The sequence below is a fragment of the Marmota marmota genome, unplaced genomic scaffold (genome assembly GCF_001458135.2).
Source record: "Marmota marmota marmota unplaced genomic scaffold, marMar, whole genome shotgun sequence".
NCBI lineage: Eukaryota > Metazoa > Chordata > Mammalia > Rodentia > Sciuridae > Marmota > Marmota marmota.
The window spans coordinates 27,442,233-27,461,914 of NW_026000019.1; the positions used below are offsets into that span (position 1 = coordinate 27,442,233).

Consider the following 19,682-nt stretch of genomic DNA (forward strand, 5'->3'; position numbering starts at 1 on the left):
TGTCAGTACCAAGTAGGGCAGGAACCTGGATACCTGTAGCTGGTAGGGAAAGGGCAGAGAATGGCTTCCACAAGGCCTCCAATCATCTCTGAGGGTCCCCAGGTTGGAGAGTAGAGCTAAGAACCCCTTCTGGGAAAGTCAGTGTCTTAGTTCAAAAACCTTTCTTGTACTGGAGACTTAAAACAACAGTTGTGTAAAATAGACAGTGGTGTACCTTTTTGACAGATAAAGAAACTGAAACCCAAGTTAAATGAACTCTACAGACTGTTAGAGCTGAAAGGATAATTTAAAGATCATCTAGTCTGTGCCCTTTATTACCATGTGTGTGGAAACTGAGACTCAGAGAAATAATGTGGCTTGGCTGAGGTGTGAGGCCTGTCAAAGTGGAGCCTGGGAATGCTCCCTCCTGGGTGTACTTCTCAGGCCCTGTACCACCTTCCTCCTAGCAAACCTCAGGTCTCCACGATGGACCCAAGGATTCTGGTCTCTAGGGGTGTCAGTCACCTGCTCATGCCCTAGGCGCCATCACCCCACCCCAGGGCTCTGACATCACCTCTCCTTGACCAATGGGTGAAGTTCCAGCAATGGGTGAGGATGTGAGTGTCAGCTACCTCCCCCACCCCAGGCCCTGTGGTTGCAAAGATGCTCTAACAGGAAGCGGGTTTGAGGAGCTGCACAGCTTCCTGCCCCCCCCCAACCCCCCTGCCAGAGCTGCTCAGGGCGAGGAGGGCGAGTGCCTGGCTGGGCCACGAGACACAGCTTTGTGTCAGGGTCCTGGCAACTTCCCCTTCCACAGCTACTTCCTTGTGGCTGGGGACCCAGAGGCGAGAGCTGCTGCCCGTTGCCCAGGCCACCCTCCACCTCCAGTTTGGAGCCCTGCCCCCCTGGGGCTGGGCCAAACCCAGTGGCCAGCTGGGATCCCATGGGGGACTGGTAGGGCAAAGGTCTTGGGGGACAGAGGTGGCTGGGACAGAGCCCTCCGGCCATGAAGTCTCGACAGAAAGGAAAGAAGAAAGGCAATTCAAAGGAGCGAGTGTTTGGGTGTGACTTGCAGGAGCACCTGCAGCACTCAGGCCAGGAGGGTAAGGAGGCCAACTTGGAGATGTGGGTGGGTGGGTGGGTGGGAGGATAGGCAGCATGCGTCTTCAACCTGAACTGGTCTAAAGGGAAGGAGCTGCTTCTGGGTGCTCCTAGAGAAGGGGGCGGCAGCCCAGGGTCAACACCCAAGATACCTATGAAGAGGGAAGACAGGAAATGTGAGGCAGAGAAGGCAAAGTGATGCCTTGGTGTAAAATTTCAGGGAGGATTAAACATTAGCACCAAAGGAGCAGTGAGAGGAGAGGACAGAGAGTTTGGAAAGTCAGGAGAGGTGGACAAAACAGAGATGAGAGGATGCCAACCAAGGACAGACAGGGTCAGAAGAGGAGTGGCGGAAGGGACAGTGGATGGTTTTGAGTCTGAATGAAAGGAGACAGGAGAAAGGCCCACAGAAAGTACGAAGAAAGCACTTGAGGAGGATTAGGGCCTCCTAACTGGAGAAGAGCATCCAGGGACAAGGACCTGGTCCTTTGAAATATTGTTGGGCCACAGGAGGGTATTGGGTGGGGATGGCCTCCTTTTTGGGGGGACTCCTTCTTTAGTCTTTGCAGTTCTCTGGTTTGCCCTGTACAAAGGAGAAACAGGTTCAAGGTGGAGGACAAGGGGAGAAGTGGCTGAAATGAGGAACACCGGAAGAGTGAGAGAGTTAGCTTCAGGCCTGCTTTGAAGCTGGGGTTGGAAGTTGCAAAGGAGGGTAGGTGTGGGGACTGTCGATGGGGCTCACCCATCTCCTTCTCTAAGTTTCCCTGGAGTAGGTTTGGAAGCCAGGAGGCCCAGGGATAACACTAGGATCACCTCTGTGCCTGGCATGAAGTAGCACTAAAAACCATTTCTTAACTTGAAGAAATAAACCAAGGTATACAGCTGCCCAGCCTGACTTACAGAGAAGGGCACGATTCTTTCCCCCTACCGCACCCCACCCCACCCCAATCTGTCATTTCCTCTTTGTCCCCTTCTCTGCTTTGGCTGTAGCCTCTGCAGTTGAGGGAGGGTGATGGTGGTTCCCAGCTCATTTCCTGCTCTTAGCCCCGCCCTTGTGTCCCCAGACACCTCCTTCCCCTTTTCTCCTCCCCAAAGGGCCCCAACTAACTTGGCCTTGGTTAAGGGAAAACCCAGGCCCCAAGGAGGAGTATTAAACAGCTGAGGCCCGCTTGTCTGCACCTTCCTCTTCTCATGGGGCGGAATGAGTACAGCAAAGCTCCCAGCGTTCTCCTTTGCAAGGATTCCCCTCTAGAGTGATGATTCTTGCCAAGGACCTCATAATTTAATTAGGCATGATGTTCTCCCAGCTCTCCGCAAACTCTCAGTACGACCTCCTCATCCTGCCACGGTCCTTTCCTGTGGTTCTCATCACCAATCCTATCTTGAAACACTGAACCCACAGAGAGCCTAGACCCCATTCCTGTAACCCTACTGGCCTCCATCTGCATTCCCAGCAGGGAAAGAGCAACTGTCCAGAGGGGATAAATATATAGCTTCTGCATTCGGATCTCAGGTGAATTCCAGAGCAGGTGAGAAGCACCTCAAGAGTAGAGAGATCTTGGGCACCAGAGAAGTAGTAGCAGCCCCTTCCGCTCCCTCAGCTCTTCGTGACATAGAGAGGTGAAAGGACAGCTGGGTGCGGTGGCACACGTCTGTAATCCTAGCTTGGAAAGCTGAAGTAGGATGATGTAGAGTTCAAAGCCAGCCTCAGCAAAAGGAGGCGTTAAGCAATTTAGTGAGACCCTGTCTCTAAATAAAACACAAAACTGAGCTGGGGATGTGGCTCAGTGGTCAAGTGCCCCTGAATTCAATCCCTGGTACCTGTTCTCTCCACTAAAAAAAAGTGGAATGACAGAAAGAAGCTGGCTTCTCAACAAAAGACCCATCAAAAAATGATGGCCCAGACCAGGGAAATCTGCTTCTGGTGAATTGATCCACTCTCTGATGGTCTTGGTTTCCTCTCGTCTCAGCTCTCTCTCAGTTCTTTGCCCCCAAATGGGTTTCTTTATTCCCAACCTATATGCATTGAGTTTTTCCTTTTCCTAATCTTTATCTCTTTGGTACCTTGTTCAGATTTCAGATTTGCCAGGTCCCTAAGATTCAGGCCCTCTTCTTTGACACAACCCCCATATCCTTGATATCTCCATCCCTTTGATATCATCACCCCAATGTTATCTCTAACTTCTATCTCTGACCTCATCGCTGATCACAATCTCTTCAAGTCCCTCATCTCTCTGGCCCTGTATCTCCTCCCTCATCTCCTGACCCATTTCCTCTATGGCTCATAACTCCATAACTTCTTAGTTTCTTCTTCTTCTTCTTCTTCTTTTTTTTGGTAATAGGGATGGAACCCAGGACCTCCTTCCTGCAAGCTAGTCAAGCACTCTCCCACTGAGCTACATCCCAAGTCCACTCCTTAGTCTCTTGCATGCTCTTGGGGGCATTCTCTGAAGATTCAAAATCAACCAAGAAGAACAGGGTAGGAAAGACCTAGTTTGGCCATTGTTCATGTGAGAAGGACCTGGGGGTTTAAGTGATAGTAGAGTAATTAACAGAGTAATTCATAAATACTCCATCCTGAAGGCATGGATGGTTAAAGGTAGGGCCGGTACTACAGTGAGGCCGGAGAGGTGATAAAGGCACTTAAGGAAGGAAGTGCTCCACTCTTAGGGGCAAGTGCCTCGGGTGCTTCATTCTTAAGGAGGTATCCACTCTCAGGACTGTGCAGGACCACTATCAGCACTTGCACTGTCTTGGATGAGCACTTCCTTAAATTTTGTACCCTCGATGATTCCATTGTCATATCCAATCCCTGGCTGTGGTGGGAAGGAGTCTGAAGGGTCTGAAAACCAGGTCATGTGAGGAGCGTTGAAAGATAATGGTTGATGGATTTATTGACCATTTCCTTCATCCCATATTTCTACCATACTTTGTTCCACAAAGAGCTTGGAATGACTTCCAAGACTCAACACAGGATAAATAAATACCTGAAGCATTTGGATTGAAGGGAAAACAAGAAGATCAGCACCCAGATATATGTATCAGCTGGTTCTATATGGTTCTTAGAGGTGGACTCTGAGCCTCCTCATGGCTAAAGACTTGCAAAGCCCATAAGAAAAAAGAATAGTTGGGCTAGGAGAAACACGGTTTTATTGTGTGTGTGTGTGTGTGTGTGTGATTTTTTTTTTGTATTTTTTTTCTTACAGTGACAAGTTAGAAAGATTTCTATGAAAAGTCCTAGTTAATAGGATCCAATGTTTTTGTCATAGGCAATATTCTTTATTTTCAAGGGATGTTAATGATTCTTATAACTGATTAATTTATTGAGTCATTTAACAAACATCTATTGAGTTCCTATTCTGTTCATTACTGTGCTAGATACTGGGAAGATGCTCCCATTTTCCAGAATGCACAGATCCAAATAAACTAACAAAAACTAATTATAACAAAGTACAATAACCACTATAATACAGATATGAGCAAAGGACTGTAGGAACTGTACATACAAGAAAAGCGTTCAAAATTAGGGGTAATGTTTTGTTCTTATTTTGTCCTCCTAGGGATTGAACTCAGGGCCTCACATGTGCTAGAGCCCTACTATTAAGGTATACCCCCCAGGCCTGTGTTGTTTCTGAGACAGGGTCTTGCTATATTGCCTAGACTCGCCCAAATTTCTGGTCCCAAGTGATCCTCCTTAACTTTCTGAGTAGCTGGGATTACATGCATGTGCCATTATGGAGGTGGCTAGGAGGTGATTTTGAAATGTGTTTTAAGGGATGCATAGGTGTTTTCTGGACAGAGTCAGAGGGGAGGATATTTCCAGGAAGAGAATAACATAAGTGTCTTTGTCAATTTTGTATTACTATCACAAAATACCTGGGCTGGGAACTTACAAAGTAAAAAGGTCCATTTGTCTCATGATTATGGTGGCTGGAAGATTCAAACAGCATGGTGCCAGCATCTTGGTAAGGGCCCCCAAACTGTATCATAATATGGTAGAGAAGTGGAAAGGGAACTGGCTATATGCAGAAAGGCCAAGTGTGGGGGTGTCCTTGGTTATAACTACCTTATAACTACCTGCTCTTTCTCTCTCTTTTTTTCCTTTTTGGAGCTGGGGATTGAACCCAGGGCTTTGTGCCCAAGGCAAGCACTCTACCAATTGAGGCCCTAAGAAACATAGCTAGACTAATCTCAAAATAAAAAATTAAGGGCTGGGATATAGTTCTGTTGAGAACTAATCCAGTCACACAAGACTTAACCCACTCCCAAGATACACTATTGATCCATTCATGAGAGTTGATTCCCCATGATTTAATTACCATTTGCTAGGTTCCACATTTTAAATGTTCCACCACCTCAAATGACAAGAGTGGAGACAAACCTTCTAGCATAAGACCCTTTGCATGACAAACCATATTTAAACCATAAGCAGTAAGTACCAAGACTTTTAAATTTACTAGCAAAGGGCTGGATGATAGTGTTTATCATTGGATCTGAGAATGGAGAGGTGACTAGACCTAGTTTGTGAAAGGTCTTATATACCAGGCTGAAGAGTTCACATTTTATTCTGTATCCTAAGGTAAGCAATGGGTACTTGAGTGGGGTGGGGCAGGGTGCAGGTAGCAAGAGCAGTGAAGTGCTTTGGAAAGATAACTGGCTTCTAGTGCACATTAGACCGATAAACTGTTCATCACCACTTTCACGCAGATATACGTAAGAACCCACTATGAGAAGTGCAGAGCCAATTGAGGGGAACAGAGTGTCAAAAATAATTATAAGACCATATGACTAAAGCTATATTGAAAGCCCACACCAAGAGCTTATAGAGCTGCCAAGAAGAAAATAATTAGTTCTGCCTGGGTGGGAGGGAGCTTTTTAGGAGGAGGGTGGATCTTGTGGGATTGGGATTCAACAAAAGTCTCTTGAGGACCTATAACATCTGACACCATGCTAGAGAATATGAGGAATACAAAATGGATCATATGTAGATCTTGTCCTTAAGGAGTTACAGTATAGTGACAAGGTCACTGTTGAGAATTCAACTTACTATGCTTTTGGATTTGAATTCTGGCTTTATCTGGGTGCTGCTGGGTACTGGTTATTTCTTTGATCCTCAGTTTTCTTATCTGTAAAACAGGGAATAGAGGGCCTGATTTACAAGACCAAGTGACAGCACACATGAAGCAGAGCATTGCTTGACACACAATTGCTTCTCTCCTGCACTGGTCTATTAGAAACGTGGTCACTATTTCATGTACTTTCCTATGACAGAACTAATAACCCTGAACTTTCTTTGTTTTTTCAATATTTTATTAGTTGTTGATGGACATTTATTTATTTATATGTGGTGCTGAGAATTGAACCCAGTGCCTCACACATGCTAGGCAAGTGCTCTACCATTGAGCACAACCCCAGCCCCTAATCCTGAACTTTCTTACTATAAGGGATACTTCAGAATAATTTCCATCAAACTGGGGCATGTTGGTAGTCCAAGCTACTTGGGAGGCTGAGGCAGGAGGATGGCTGGAGTCCAGGAGTTTGAAGCAACATAGTAAGGTTCTGGTCTTCAAAAATAGATTAGATAGATAGATAGACAGATAGATAACAACAACAATCTTCATCAGCTCTGTTCCATTTTGTTTGGGACAACTAATGACCTTTCATCTTGTACAGAATGCCACATCAATGTACTTTCACCACCAGTCTTTTGCTTTCCCACCCCTACTAACCAGATTGCTGCCCCTTTAAAAATTCGGGAGCAGCATTTGTAATTACAAGAGAGAGAAATTTCAATTCAAAAAGGGTAGAAATGAAAGGAATAGGCAGTATGGAGAGGTGGTGAACTCTCCTTCACTGGAGGGGTGTATGCTGAGGCTCTGGACCAATGGGCTGAGGACTGTTGAGAGGTTGGCGTGTTGGAGTTGAAGAATGTAGGATTTTGCTGACAAGCTTTAACTACATGAACTTTGCTTTTAATTTCCTCAAAACCCTTTCCCTGATGCTTCTGTTTCTTAACCCCACCCCCTTTACAATCTCTGGCCTCCTAGATTTTATTTATTTATTTAGTACAGGGAATTAAATTTTTTTATTTATTTAGTACAGGGAATTGTATCCAAGGGTCATTTACCACTGAGCTACATCCCTTGCCCTTTTAAATTTTTATTTTAAGATGGGATCTTGTTAAGTTGCCCAGGCTAGCCTCAAACTTTCAATCCTCCTGCCTCTGCCTCCTGAGTAGCTGGGATTACAACTTTCTGATTTTTCTTTCTCTGCCTATCTGTGTCCCCAGTGCCTCAGGTGTTAAAGAGCTGTGCAGAATTCGTGGAGGAGTATGGAGTGGTGGATGGGATCTACCGTCTCTCAGGGGTCTCCTCCAACATCCAGAAGCTCCGGTGAGTCAGAAAAGTAAAAGGGCTCTGTGGCCAGGAGGCCAGGGAGCCAGAGCCCCTGGAAAGAGCTGCTGGGGAGAGCAGAGAAGAGGGGTGAGGGAGAGTGGGGAGAAGGAAGCATAAATGCTAAGTACTGTTATAGGGAGAAGCTCTAAGGTATACACACACACACACACACAATTTCCCCTTCCACATAAATATACAATTCCTACATACACCCACTCAACTTTTTGTAAGAATTTAGAGGGGCTGGGGTTGTGGCTCATCAGTAGATTTCTTGCTTAGCATATGTGAGGCACTGGGTTCAATCTTCGGTACCATATATAAATAAATAAAATAAAGGTGTTGTATTCATCTACAACTGATTTTTTTAAATTAGATATAATTAACATATCATCAAATTTACCATTTAAAAAGGTACATTTCAGCTGGATGCAATAGTGCATACCTGTAATCCCTGTGACTTGGGACACAGAGGCAGGAGGACCAGAAGTTCCAAGTCAGGCTAGGCAACTTAGCGAGCGAGACTCTGTCTCAAAGTAAAAAATAAAGAGGGCGGCAAATGTAGCTCAGTGGTAAAGTGCCTCTGGGTTCAATCCCCAGAACTAGAAAAAAAAAAAAAAGTACAATTCAGTGGTTTTTAGCGTATTCACAACATCTCATAACCATCTAATTCCAGAATATTTCACCATCCCTAAAAGAAACCTTATACCCATTAGCAGTCACACCACATTCACCCTTCACTGAGCCAGTGGCAACTTGCTTTCTGTCTCTATGGATTTGCTTCTATTGGACATTTTATATAAATAAAATGATTCATTATGTGTCTTTGTATGTCTGGTTCTTCAAGGTTTCAAGGTTCATGTATATGGTAGAATGTACCAGTGCTTCATTCCTTCATATGGTTGAACACTTTCCCATTGTGTGTGTGTGTGTGTGTGTGTGTTTTGGGGGGTGGTACTGGGGATTGAACCCACAGGTGCTTAACCACTGAGATACATCCCCAGCCCTTTTTATTTTATTTATTTTTTTATTTTGAGAAAGGGTCTTGCTAAGTTGCTTAGGGCCTCACTAAGTTGCTGAGACTGGCCTCCAACTTGTGGTCCCCTGGCCTCAGCCTTCTGATCACTGGGATTATAGGCTTATACCATGTCCCATTGTATAGTTATCTCACATTTTCTTCATCAGCTCATATTTTTGACCATATGAATAATTCTGCAGTAAACATGTACAGTTTGGCATGGACATATGCTTTCGGTTCTTTTGAGTCTATAGTAATTTTGTGTTGAATTTTGTTTTCTGGTTTTGAACTGGGACTTGAACTCAGGGTTGCTTTACCACTGAGTTATAGTCCCAGTCCTTTTTATTTTATTTATTTTTTTAATTTTTAGACAGGGTCTCACTATGTTGGTGAGAGTCTGGCTAAATTGCCCACCCTGACCTCAAACTTGCAATCCTCCTGCCTCAGCCTCCCAAATTGCTGGGATTACAGGTCTGCAACATCATGCCCTGCTCCATGTTGAATTTTTTAAATAACTGTTTTTATAGCAGATGTATCATTTTACATTCCCACCAACAAAGCACAAAAGTTCCAATTTCTCCACATCCCTGCCAACATTTGTTACTGTGTCTTTTTTATTATAATCATTTTGGTGGGTGTGAACTAATATTTCATTGTGATTATATTTGTATTTCCCTAGTAGCTCATGAGTTGATGTCTTTTCATATGCTTAGTGGCCATTTATATTTCTTCTTTGGAGAAATGGCTACCTAAAACTTGGTCTGTTTTTTTAAATTGTGTTATTTATTTATTTGTTTGTTTGCTTATTTATTTTTGTGTGGTATTTGGGATTGAACCCAGGTCTTCATATGTACTATGCAAACACTTTACCACTGGGCTACATCTTCAGCATGCTTTTTAAAAAAATTAATAACTTTATTTTACATATTTATGTAAAATAAAGTTATTAATTTAAAAAAAACTTTTATTTTATGTGATGCTGAGGTTCAGACCCAGTGCCTCACATGTGCTAGGCAAGTGCTCTACCATTGAGCCACAAACCCAGCCCTCCTTAGTCCATTTTATCTTTTATTTTGAAACAGGGTCTCACTGGTTTCACAGGCTGGCCTTGAACTTGCAATCCTCCTTCCTTGGCCTCCTGAGTAGCTGGGACTATAGGCCTGTGCCAATGTACCCAACTTCAGTTAATAGATCAATTATTTTTTATAAATTAATTTGGGTACTAGGGATTGAAGCAAGGGGCACTCTACCACTGAGATCATCCCTAGCCCTTTAAATTTATTTATTTATTTTTAAATTTTGAGACAGGGTCTCTCTAAATTACCCAGGCTAACTTTGAACTTATGATTTCTCCTATCTCCCTCTTGAATCACTGGGATTACAGCTGTGCACCATCATGCCCAACTTTGAGTTTTTAAAAAATCATTAAGCCAATCTTAGTGGTACATGCTGTAATCCCAGCAATTCCGGGGGCTGAGGCAGGAAAATTGTAAATTCAAGGATTGCCTGGGCAATTTAGCGAGACCTTGTCTCAAAATAAAAAATAAAAAGGGCTACAAATATAGCTCAGTGGTAAGGTGCCTTTGGATTCAATCCCAGTACCAAATAAAATAAAATCAAATCTTGGATCCATAAGAATAATTTTTATGTTTTGAATACTAGACCTTTATCAGATAAAAGATTTGTAAATATTTTCTCCCATCTGTGGATGGTCTTCACTTTTTTTTTCCAGTGCTGGTGATGGTACCCAGGGTTCACTTTCTTTTTTTTTTTCTTTTTTGGTACCAGGGATTGAACTCAGGGACACTTGGCCACTGACCCACAACCCCAGCCTTATTTTGTATATTATTTAGAGGCAGGGTCTCACTGAGTTGCTTTAGCACCTCACTTTTGCTGAGGCTGGCTTTGAACTCATGATCCTCCTGCATCAGGCTCCCCAGCCACTGGGATTACAGGTGTGCACCACTGCACCATGTTTCTTTCTAACAGTTACACCCATTCATTTTTTTTTTTTTTTTTTTTTAGTTTTAGGTGGACACAATATCTTTATTTTATATTTATGTGGTGCTGAGAATCGAACCCAGTGCCTCACGCATGCTAGGCGAGCCCGCTACCACTTGAACCACATCCCCAGCCCCCACACCCATTCATTTTTAACCAGAAGTACACAGTTAAGTCTACTACCCACATCTACTGACTCCTACGTACCCCTACATTGCTACTCACATACACTGTGACATCTGACTGTCCCTGTTCTTGCACAAATCCACTTACCCATCCACATACCTGTCTTCACCTCCCATCTACACATCAACATGTACTATATATACAGTGCCTCATACTTGCTGCTCCCCAACCTTCTTCCTCCTTGTCCCACAAATATTGACCCATGACCCTGCCTGGAGCTCATCTCTATAGCTTCCACCTCTCCCCACATTTCCCCTCATCCCTACCACTCCTGACCACTCTGCACCTCCCCAGGCAGGAATTTGAGGCAGAACGGAAGCCAGACCTGCGGCGGGATGTTTATCTCCAGGACATTCACTGTGTCTCCTCCTTGTGCAAGGCCTATTTCAGAGAATTGCCAGATCCCCTGCTTACCTACCGGCTCTATGACAAGTTTGCTGTGAGTTGGGAGGCAGGGTGGGTGGAAGACAGGGCTCAGGGACATATGCTTTGTCTTCGGCATCCCAGTGTGTCATGAGCCAACCAGAGTCCTAGTGATCCAGAGTGACAGAGACCACAGTAGAGCATTTTTCTGGGGGGAAAAGATACTTTCTTTTCAAATCTCTGAGCTCCTGCTACTTCTGTCCTCCCCACCCTCTTCTCTTAATTCTCTCCTCCACTGTGCCTTTCCCCCAAGGTCTGTGGACTGCACATAGCATTGTGGTAAGACTTGGGGAGGTAGAGGTCACATTGTCAGAGCTGGAAGACCCTTGGAAAGTACCTACAACAGAGCTTCCCTATACTTAGGAGAAGAAGAACACTTTGTAGAAGTCAAAACTTCTTCAGGGATGTCCCTCCCTTTATTGTAATTGTATGTGGAACATCTTTTGAATGAGAAAACACATGATAAGAACATATTTCTGAATTGAGTAACACTTTAAAAATAAGCTGCACTTTATTGTGCCTAAAAACATCGAGAGACCCTGTTCAGACCGCAACACCCTGCTCAGACCACACAGGATAGACTGGGTGACTGTGGGCCTTCCTCAACACCAGGACAACTCTGTAGTCCCTGGGGGCACACAGAGCATAGGACCATGGAAATATCCCCATGCCAGAGTTTTACTGATGAGAAGGTTGAGGCAGGAAGCAGTAGTGGTTTCCCAAGTTCTCAAAACTATTTAAGTAGCATAACCAAGATTTGGTTACTGTCTTTGTGGGCCTCAAATTCTGAGCTCTTTCTAGAATGTAAAGGTGCCTTGGTAAATTGGGGTGGGGGCAGTGTGTAGTGCAGCACAGCTTATTTCTGAGTTTGGCTTTCTGGGTCACGGACTATTGTTTCTTCCACCCTTCTCTCTGCATCAGGAGGCTGTGGCCGTGCAATTAGAGCCCGAGCGCTTGATCAAGATTCTAGAGGTGCTTCGAGAACTCCCTGTCCCAAACTGCAGGTGTGTGGGTCTCTACCCCCGATGCCCAGGGTCCTGACTTGCCCCTGACAGTCCACTCTCCGTCTCTATTAGAGCCTTGATTTGTCCCTCTCAGGTCCCAGGTGCCAGCTTTGAGCCCTGCCCTGGGTTCCCTGTGTGATCCCTACCCTCCTTTCTGCAGGACACTGGAGTTTCTTATGCGGCACTTGGTGCACATGGCTTCATTCAGCGCCCAGACCAACATGCACGCCCGCAACCTGGCCATCGTGTGGGCCCCCAACCTGCTGAGGTGGGCACACTGTGAGCAGCCTGTGGGGTTCCTGGGAGAGAATAGCTTCAGAGTGGCTGCTCCCAGGATTGGGTGTGGCTGTGTGTGGAAAGTAGAGTAGGGTGTGGAGTCTCAAGGAGGCCAGAGAGAAAGGACAGATCAGAATTACATTAGGTGGGTGGATGCAGTGGCGCACACCTGCAGTCCCAGCAGCTTGGGAGGCTGAGGCAGAAAGATTGCAAGTTCAAAAGCCAGCCTCAGCAACTTAGGGAGGCTCTAAGCAACTAGCAAGACCCTGTCTCAAAATAAAAACAATAAAAGGGGCTAGGGACATGGTTCAGGACATGGTTAAGAACCCCTGGGATCAATACCTGGTTCCACAAAACAACATCAACAAAAAATTTAAAAAATTAAAAAAAAAATTTACATTGAGTGGGATGGATCCCACCCATATAAGCCCCTTTTCTGAGATCAAGTAAAGTCCATAATGGCAAGACCTTTGTGTTTGTGTTTTCTTATACTATAGCGTTGAGTTTAGGGACTGAAATATGATAGGCCCTTGCCAAATGTTTATTAAGCAAATCTTAGAGACTATTGGAGAACTGGCCTGCTTATCACTATGGTACAAGGCATTATGAATTATAGTACTTCCTGTAGTTTGCCTTGTACCACAAGCAAGGAAGTATTCAAAGAAAGTAAGATTAAGGCCGGGCATGGTGGCACAGGCCTGTAATCTCAGCTACTTGGGAGACTGAACAGGAGGATTAATAGTTTGAGGCCAGACTGAGCAATTTAGCAAGACTCTATCTCAAAATAAATAATAAAGGACTGGGGATGTAGTTCAATGGTAGAATACCCCCGGGTGCAATCCCTGGTACTGGGAAAGAAAGAGAAGGAAAAAAAAGAGAAAAAAATAAAGAAGGAAAAAAAGAAGGAAGAAAGTAGAGAATAGTTTTAAGTCTAAGAAGGCTTCCTGGAGGAGGTGGCATTTGATGCTTGAATCACCATATGGCTTAAGAGATGGAGATGGGGTTAAGGGAAAAAAGGGAGGGAGTATAAGGTATTTCACGGAGAATCTGGGTGGTAAAATATGGTGGCATTAGAGGAAGAATAACTCCACACCTTCATAGGTCTAAGGACATAGAGGCCTCAGGCTTCAATGGGACAGCAGCCTTCATGGAGGTGCGGGTACAATCCATCGTTGTCGAGTTCATCCTCACGCACGTGGACCAGCTCTTCGGGGGTGCTGCCCTTTCTGGTCAGTGTCCTTTCTGCCCACCATGTATCACCATTCTCTATCTAGTGAATGATGTCAGAGTTATTAAAAGTATTGAAGATCAACTATTTTGCCAGGCACAGGGGCACACACCTGTAATCCCAGTAGCTCAGGAGGCTGAGGCAGGAGGATTGTGAGTTCAAAGCCAGCTTCAGCAACGGCGAGGCACTAAACAACTCAGTGAGACCCTGTCTCTAAATAAAATACAAAATAGGACCAGGGATGTGGCTCAGTGGCCAAGTGCCCCTGAGTTTAATCCCTGGTACCTCCCCACACAAAAAAAGATCAATTAGTTCAGTTTTCCCATTTCGCAGGTGGGAAAAAAAATGAATCTCTTAGAGAAATGTTGGTATTGGTCAGATGGAGAAGATCCTGAAGAGACGATAGTGCAGTTAGGATTTGAGCAACCCTCTTCTGTTGTTGGCCCAGGACATAGTTTGACCTCTGAACCACCATCCCGACTCCTAAAACCACTGATGGTTCATACTCACCCCGCAATCCACCAGGCCAATGTCCTGGGATTTCTTGGCCCTCTTTGTTCATGAGGACATCCTTTTGCATATCTTGCCATGAAAGAACTATATCCAGGGGCCTCTGAATATACCCCTACCCTGGTAGTTGGTTAGGGGAAATGAAGGGCTGGGTACTGAGGTCTCTCTTGGCTCTCTTCTTGGCTGGCCAATTATTTTTCTTTTCCTAGGTGGTGAAGTGGAAAGTGGATGGCAATGTCTTCCAGGGGCTCGGGCATCAGGTAGCCCCGAGGACCTCATGCCCAGGAGTCTACCCTACCACCTGCCTAGTGTCCTACAGGCTGGTGATGGACCCCCCCAGATTCGGCCCTACCATACTATTATTGAGATAGCAGAGCACAAGTAAGGACTCCTCCCTGGGCCCTCCTCCTTTGTACTGGTCACCAGGTTTCCACCCCTGATTATGTCTCCATTATCTTTAGGAGGAAAGGGTCTTTGAAAGTCAGGAAGTGGAGGTCTATCTTCAACCTGGGTCGCTCTGGCCACGAGACAAAGCGTAAACTTCCACGGGGGACTGAGGACAGGGGTAAGTCTGGGGATTTTGAGGGAGCTCTGTCAAGGTTGTGTAAGGCACTGGTTCTATGCATGTACCTGTCTTGCAGAGGACAAATCCAATAAGGGGACACTGCGGCCAGCCAAAAGCATGGATTCACTGAGCGCTGCAGCTGGGGCCAGTGATGGTGAGTGTGGTTGTGCACTCTTGTGGGTGTACTTGTGTGTGCTGTGTGAGCAGCAGCACAGGCCTGAGTGCATCTATAAGTGTGGCCAACAGTATTCACTAATTAATGAGTGCCTGTATAGTGATAGATGTCAAGTTTACATGGTGAGCTTATTGCTTAATCTGTGGGTGTGCTCGTGAGTGTACACAAAGGGACCATGTGAAGTGTGTGTGTTTGTGTATGTGTGTGTGTGTGTTAGTGATGACCATTGACTGTTATCTGCAGAAAGGGAAGGGAGTCCCTAGGTATATTTTGATGGGGCAACCTTTGACTCACTGGCTGGGTGGAGGGTTTGCAGTAGTGGCCAATGGAAGCTGGGCCTGGTACCTTCCAGATTTTTCTGCCTCTTAAAGTCCAAGAAAGCAGAGCATTCTCCAGAGTCTTCCAGAAGTGGCTAGGCCCCTTGGAGCTGAGACTGTTGCCTACCTGGCTTTCTTTCTCTTTCACAGAACCGGAGGGGCTGGTGGGTCCCAGCAGTCCCCGGCCAAGCCCACTGCTGTCTGAGAGCTTGGAGAATGATTCCATGGAGACGGTAGAGGGTGAACAGGAGCCTGAGGCAGAGGCACCAGGTAGCACAAACTCTGAGCCAGGCACACCACGAGCTGGACGGTCAGCCATTCGGGCTGGGGGCAGCAGCCGTGCAGAGCGCTGTGCTGGTGTCCACATCTCAGACCCCTACAATGTCAACCTCCCACTGCACATCACCTCCATCCTCAACGTGCCTCCAAACATCATCTCTAACGTATCCTTGGCCAGGCTCACCCGTGGTCTTGAGTGCCCTGCTCTACAGCCCCGGCCAACCCCTGCCTCTGGCCCTGGCCCTGGCCCTGGCCTTGGCCCTGGACCCCCAGGTAAGGACCCAGGGATTTTCCAGGACCAGAAAGGGGACTAGAACTTTAGGCTGAAGTTCTGATACTTAGGATTCACCCTGGAAAAGGCAGAGGCTTCAGCCCTTAGGTTGGTTGCCTTTGGCTGCCTCTGTGGATTTAGAGTTTAGGAATTCAGTAATATTATCAAGTTGTATGAAATCCATGGACAGGGTATCCCTGGAAGCCTTAAGACACTGATATACCCAAGAATGGAGGTCTGTGTTGGACACATAAAGCATGGATTTTAATACAAGTGTAGAAATATATGATAGATGATGGTAATGATCATAGTAACATTAATACTAACAGCTAACATTTATTAAGGGTTAATTATATATTAGGGTTGTGTTAGGTACCTTGTGGACATTAACTCCTTTCATTTCTCATTTATATCTAGGTATTATTGTTATCCTTATAGTAGTGATACCTGAGACTATGGTTAAGCAATTTGCAGTTGATTTAGGTAGCAAGACGCAGGGCTGGGATTTGGTCCTTGCTCTGAATCCACTTCCTAAGGTATCACTGATAAGAAGTCCTGAGGCAGCACAGGAGAGGGTAAGGACATGGGCTATAGAGTTAAGTAGATGTGGGTTCATATTTTTGCCATACTACTTATTAGCTATGTGATGTTGGACAAATAGTTTAATCTCTGAGACTCAGTTTCATCATATGTAAAAGAGGACAGTACCCTACGTAATTGTTTTGTACAGAAAGTAAGACAACATATCGTAAAACAGAAAGCAGTGCTTGGCACCTGGTAGGGGCTTAATATAGCTATAAGCCAATATCCCAGTAGTTAGGGATATTGGTCATAAATACTGTGAAGTGCCTCCATTGGGAGTTTCAAACTTCTACTATATCAATGCTAGGAAGATCCACATTGGAAATGGCCAGGGCTGTTCTTGAATTTTGTATTCCTGGAACTACCTCTTCCTCAACAGATGAGAAGTCGGAGGCAAGTCCAGCCCCCAGTCCCCCGGCTGACTCAGGCCCTGAGGACATGACTCCTGCCCTGGAGGATTCCCTGTCCCAGGAGGTGCAAGATTCCTTCTCCTTCCTAGAGGACTCAAGCAGCTCAGAGCCTGAGTGGGTGGGGGCGGAGGATGGGGAGGTGGCCAAGGCAGGAGCAGCAGGAGCAGCCTTCTCCCCTGGGGAGGACGACCCTGGGATGGGCTACCTGGAGGAGCTCCTGGGAGTTGGGCCTCAGGTAAGGAGGAACCATACTGGGGTTGGGGATGGTATGAAGTTCAGAGGGTGGACAGGGCTGCCTGGTCCTGAGCCATAATGTTGTGCCTACAGGTGGAGGAATTCTCTGTGGAGCCACCCCTCGATGACCTGTCTCTGGATGAGGCACAGTATGTCCTGGCTCCCAGCTGCTGTTCCCTGGATTCTTCTGGCCCCAGGCCTGAACTGGAGGAGGAAAATGGGGAGGAAGTCTTTTTGAGTGCTTATGATGACCTAAGTCCTCTTCTGAAACCTAATCCCCAAAACTGGGAGGGTGCAGGAAATCTGGAGGAAGAGGCAAAAGAGTGTGGAAGTCAAGATTCCGAAAAGGCTGAAGAAGAGCAGACATGCTGGGAAACTGGGAAAGACAAGAAGGCTGAGCCTGGAAGCACATTTGGCACCAGGGAAGAGGCTGAGGGGAGTCCAGAGACTGAGATGGAGGTTGATAAGGCTGGTGAGGAAGGAGAGGAGGCTGATGGAAGCCAAGAGATGATAAGTTTGGAAAAAGAGAGTGGGGAAGAGACAGAAGCCAAGGGAAAGAATTCTAAAGGTCAGAAAGAGGTTGAAAGTACCAAGGAAGCTAAGGATGTGGAGGAACAAAGAGAAGAACAAGAGAAAGACAAGGAGAAGAAAAGAGAGATTGAGAGAGAAGAAGAGGCCAAGCAAGAAGGAGAGGGAGCCCCAGCAGAATCTGGAAGGGACTCAGAGAACAGGGCTCAGGAACAACTGATTTCTGAGGGGAGCTGGGAAGTTGTACACAAACAGGAGGCTGAGGGAGGCAGAGAGGATGAAGTCAAAAGACAGAGGGGGAATGGGAACCACAAGGTAAGAGAAGACCAAAGACGTGGTGAAGATAGCAGAAGTTCAGAAGCATCAGTTGATGGAGGAGATGGGGAGGTTATTAGGGAGCGGGAGAGTGGGGACGGAGAGGCGGAGGGAGAACAGAAGGATGGAGGTGACCATTTAAAAGAAGGGACCCTCTTTGAAGGGCCAGTTATAGAATCTCTGGATGTTGATAGTACCAAAGAGGGCAACGCCCAGTCTTCTGAGATGGAACAGGCAGCCTTGCAGCCACCCCTGCTAGAGGGGATGGAGCCTCAGAGACAGCCTTGTTCAGAAGGCTGTGATGTATGCCCCTGTGTCCTTAACTCAGCTGGAGGTGTGGGCATGCGCCTGGCTTCTACCCTGGTTCAGGTCCAACAGGTCCGCTCTGTGCCTGTAGTGCCCCCCAAACCACAGTTTGCCAAGACGCCCAGTGCAATGTGTAGCAAAATCCATGTGGCACCTGCAAATCCATGTCCAAGGCCTGGTCGGCTTGATGGGACACCGGGGGAAAGGGCTTGGGGGTCTCAAGCTTCCCGAGCCTCTTGGAGAAATGGAGGCAGTCTTTCCTTTGATGCTGCTGTGGCACTGGCTCGGGACCGCCAGAGGACTGAGGCTCAAGGAGTTCGTCGGACCCAGACCTGTACTGGGGGTGGGGACTATAGCATCATTCCCAGAAGCTCCCCCTGTAGCTTGGTCTCTGACCATTCCCCTCGGCCCCTTAGCTGTCTAGGACTCCCACCTGAAGGCTCTGGGCCCCCAAGTCGGTTTAGTCTGCCCCCTAGAGAACCCCAGCTCCCTGACACCCTTACATCCCCCCAGCGTCGATCATATGCATTTGAAACACAGGCTAACCCTGGAAAAGGTAAGGGGCTGTGATTAGAATCCGACCATTGGACAAAGGAGGCTAGTAAGTTATCTTGAATCCCTGGTATCCCTCACTAGCTGTCTCTTCTGCTGCCTGAGCAGCTATAGTACCCCACTCTATCATAGGCTTTGGTTCTCCAGCTACTCTCTTTAATGACTATGGGAAGCACTGCCTTGATGATTTTACCTGAGCTTGTCTCAGACAGAAAGCACTATCTCTTAGAAGAGAGTCCCAAGAAAGTAAGATCCTCCTCTCACAAAGTGTGTCCACTGACCAAAGGAACATAGGGCATAGAGAAAACTTAGAGGCTTCTTAAAAGTGAAGAATGAAGGGGGAATTCCAGTCAAATGGCTGCCCTCTTCTGAGGCTATGTTCATGGAATCCCAGTGTAGAAGCAGGAAACACAAGGCCAGGTCAGAGCCTTCCATACACAAACACTTCTAGAATTGCCCATCCCTACTTTGCTCCTAGACCCTTGGTTACCTCCTAATCCTCTTGGTTCCATATTAGGAGGAAGCTATCCAAGCAACTCTCTGAAGTCCTCAGTGTTTGTTGGAAGCACTGGACCGGCTCTCAGCCTCCAATCACCTTGCAAGAGACAATCCTGTAAAGATCTCCTTGCCTGGGCTGGGGATGTGGCTCAAGCAGTAGCACGCTCGCCTGGCATGCATGCGGCCTGGGTTCGATCCTCAGCACCACATACAAAGATGTTGTGTCCACCGATAACTAAAAACTAAATATTAAAATTCTCTCTTAAAAAAAAAAAGAAAGATGTATTCTTACATTAAAAAAAAAAAATCTCCCTGCCCTTTTTTCCTTTGGAATAACTTCCTTCCATTTTAGGAAAGGGGAAAGTTGTCACTCAGGTCTAGGAATTGCATGTCCATACACTCTAGTAAAGGTGAATAAAATAAAAATTGTATTTTTACATTTAAAGAGTGTGAGGACTCATCTTTTTTTAAAGTCTTGGGCGATAGATATATTTTCACTTATTTGGTCAAACGTCTCTTTTTTTCTTGTTTG

At 46.1% G+C, this 19,682-nt stretch overlaps 1 protein-coding gene across 4 annotated transcripts; it reads left to right on the forward strand.

The window, feature by feature from the left end:
- Positions 1-680: 680 nt before the first annotated feature.
- Positions 681-19,595, forward strand: Arhgap30 (Rho GTPase activating protein 30). 4 transcript variants are annotated; one of them, XM_048810146.1, is made up of 13 exons: positions 684-1,082; positions 7,370-7,472; positions 10,972-11,116; positions 12,022-12,104; positions 12,265-12,372; positions 13,482-13,609; positions 14,328-14,499; positions 14,580-14,683; positions 14,760-14,837; positions 15,326-15,727; positions 16,687-16,952; positions 17,045-17,794; positions 19,170-19,595. In XM_048810146.1, the coding sequence occupies exons 1-13, from the start codon at positions 986-988 to the stop codon at positions 19,194-19,196; spliced, it is 2,463 nt and encodes an 820-aa protein (XP_048666103.1). In that variant the 5' UTR covers positions 684-985; the 3' UTR covers positions 19,197-19,595. The 4 variants fall into 4 exon arrangements, with proteins under 4 accessions (XP_015347460.1, XP_015347459.1, XP_015347461.1 ...); XM_015491974.2 differs by having other exon boundaries at positions 681-1,082; positions 16,687-16,781; positions 17,045-19,595; XM_015491973.2 differs by having other exon boundaries at positions 682-1,082; positions 17,045-19,595.
- Positions 19,596-19,682: the final 87 nt, after the last annotated feature.

Coding starts and splice junctions, on each gene's coding strand:
- Arhgap30 (XM_015491973.2), top strand. CDS start 986: ATGAAGTCTCGACAGAAAGGAAAGAAGAAAGGCAATTCAAAGGAGCGA. Junction 11,117..12,021: donor GGCTCTATGACAAGTTTGCT/GTGAGTTGGGAG, acceptor TCTCTGCATCAG/GAGGCTGTGGCCGTGCAATT. Junction 16,953..17,044: donor TCCTGGGAGTTGGGCCTCAG/GTAAGGAGGAAC, acceptor TTGTGCCTACAG/GTGGAGGAATTCTCTGTGGA.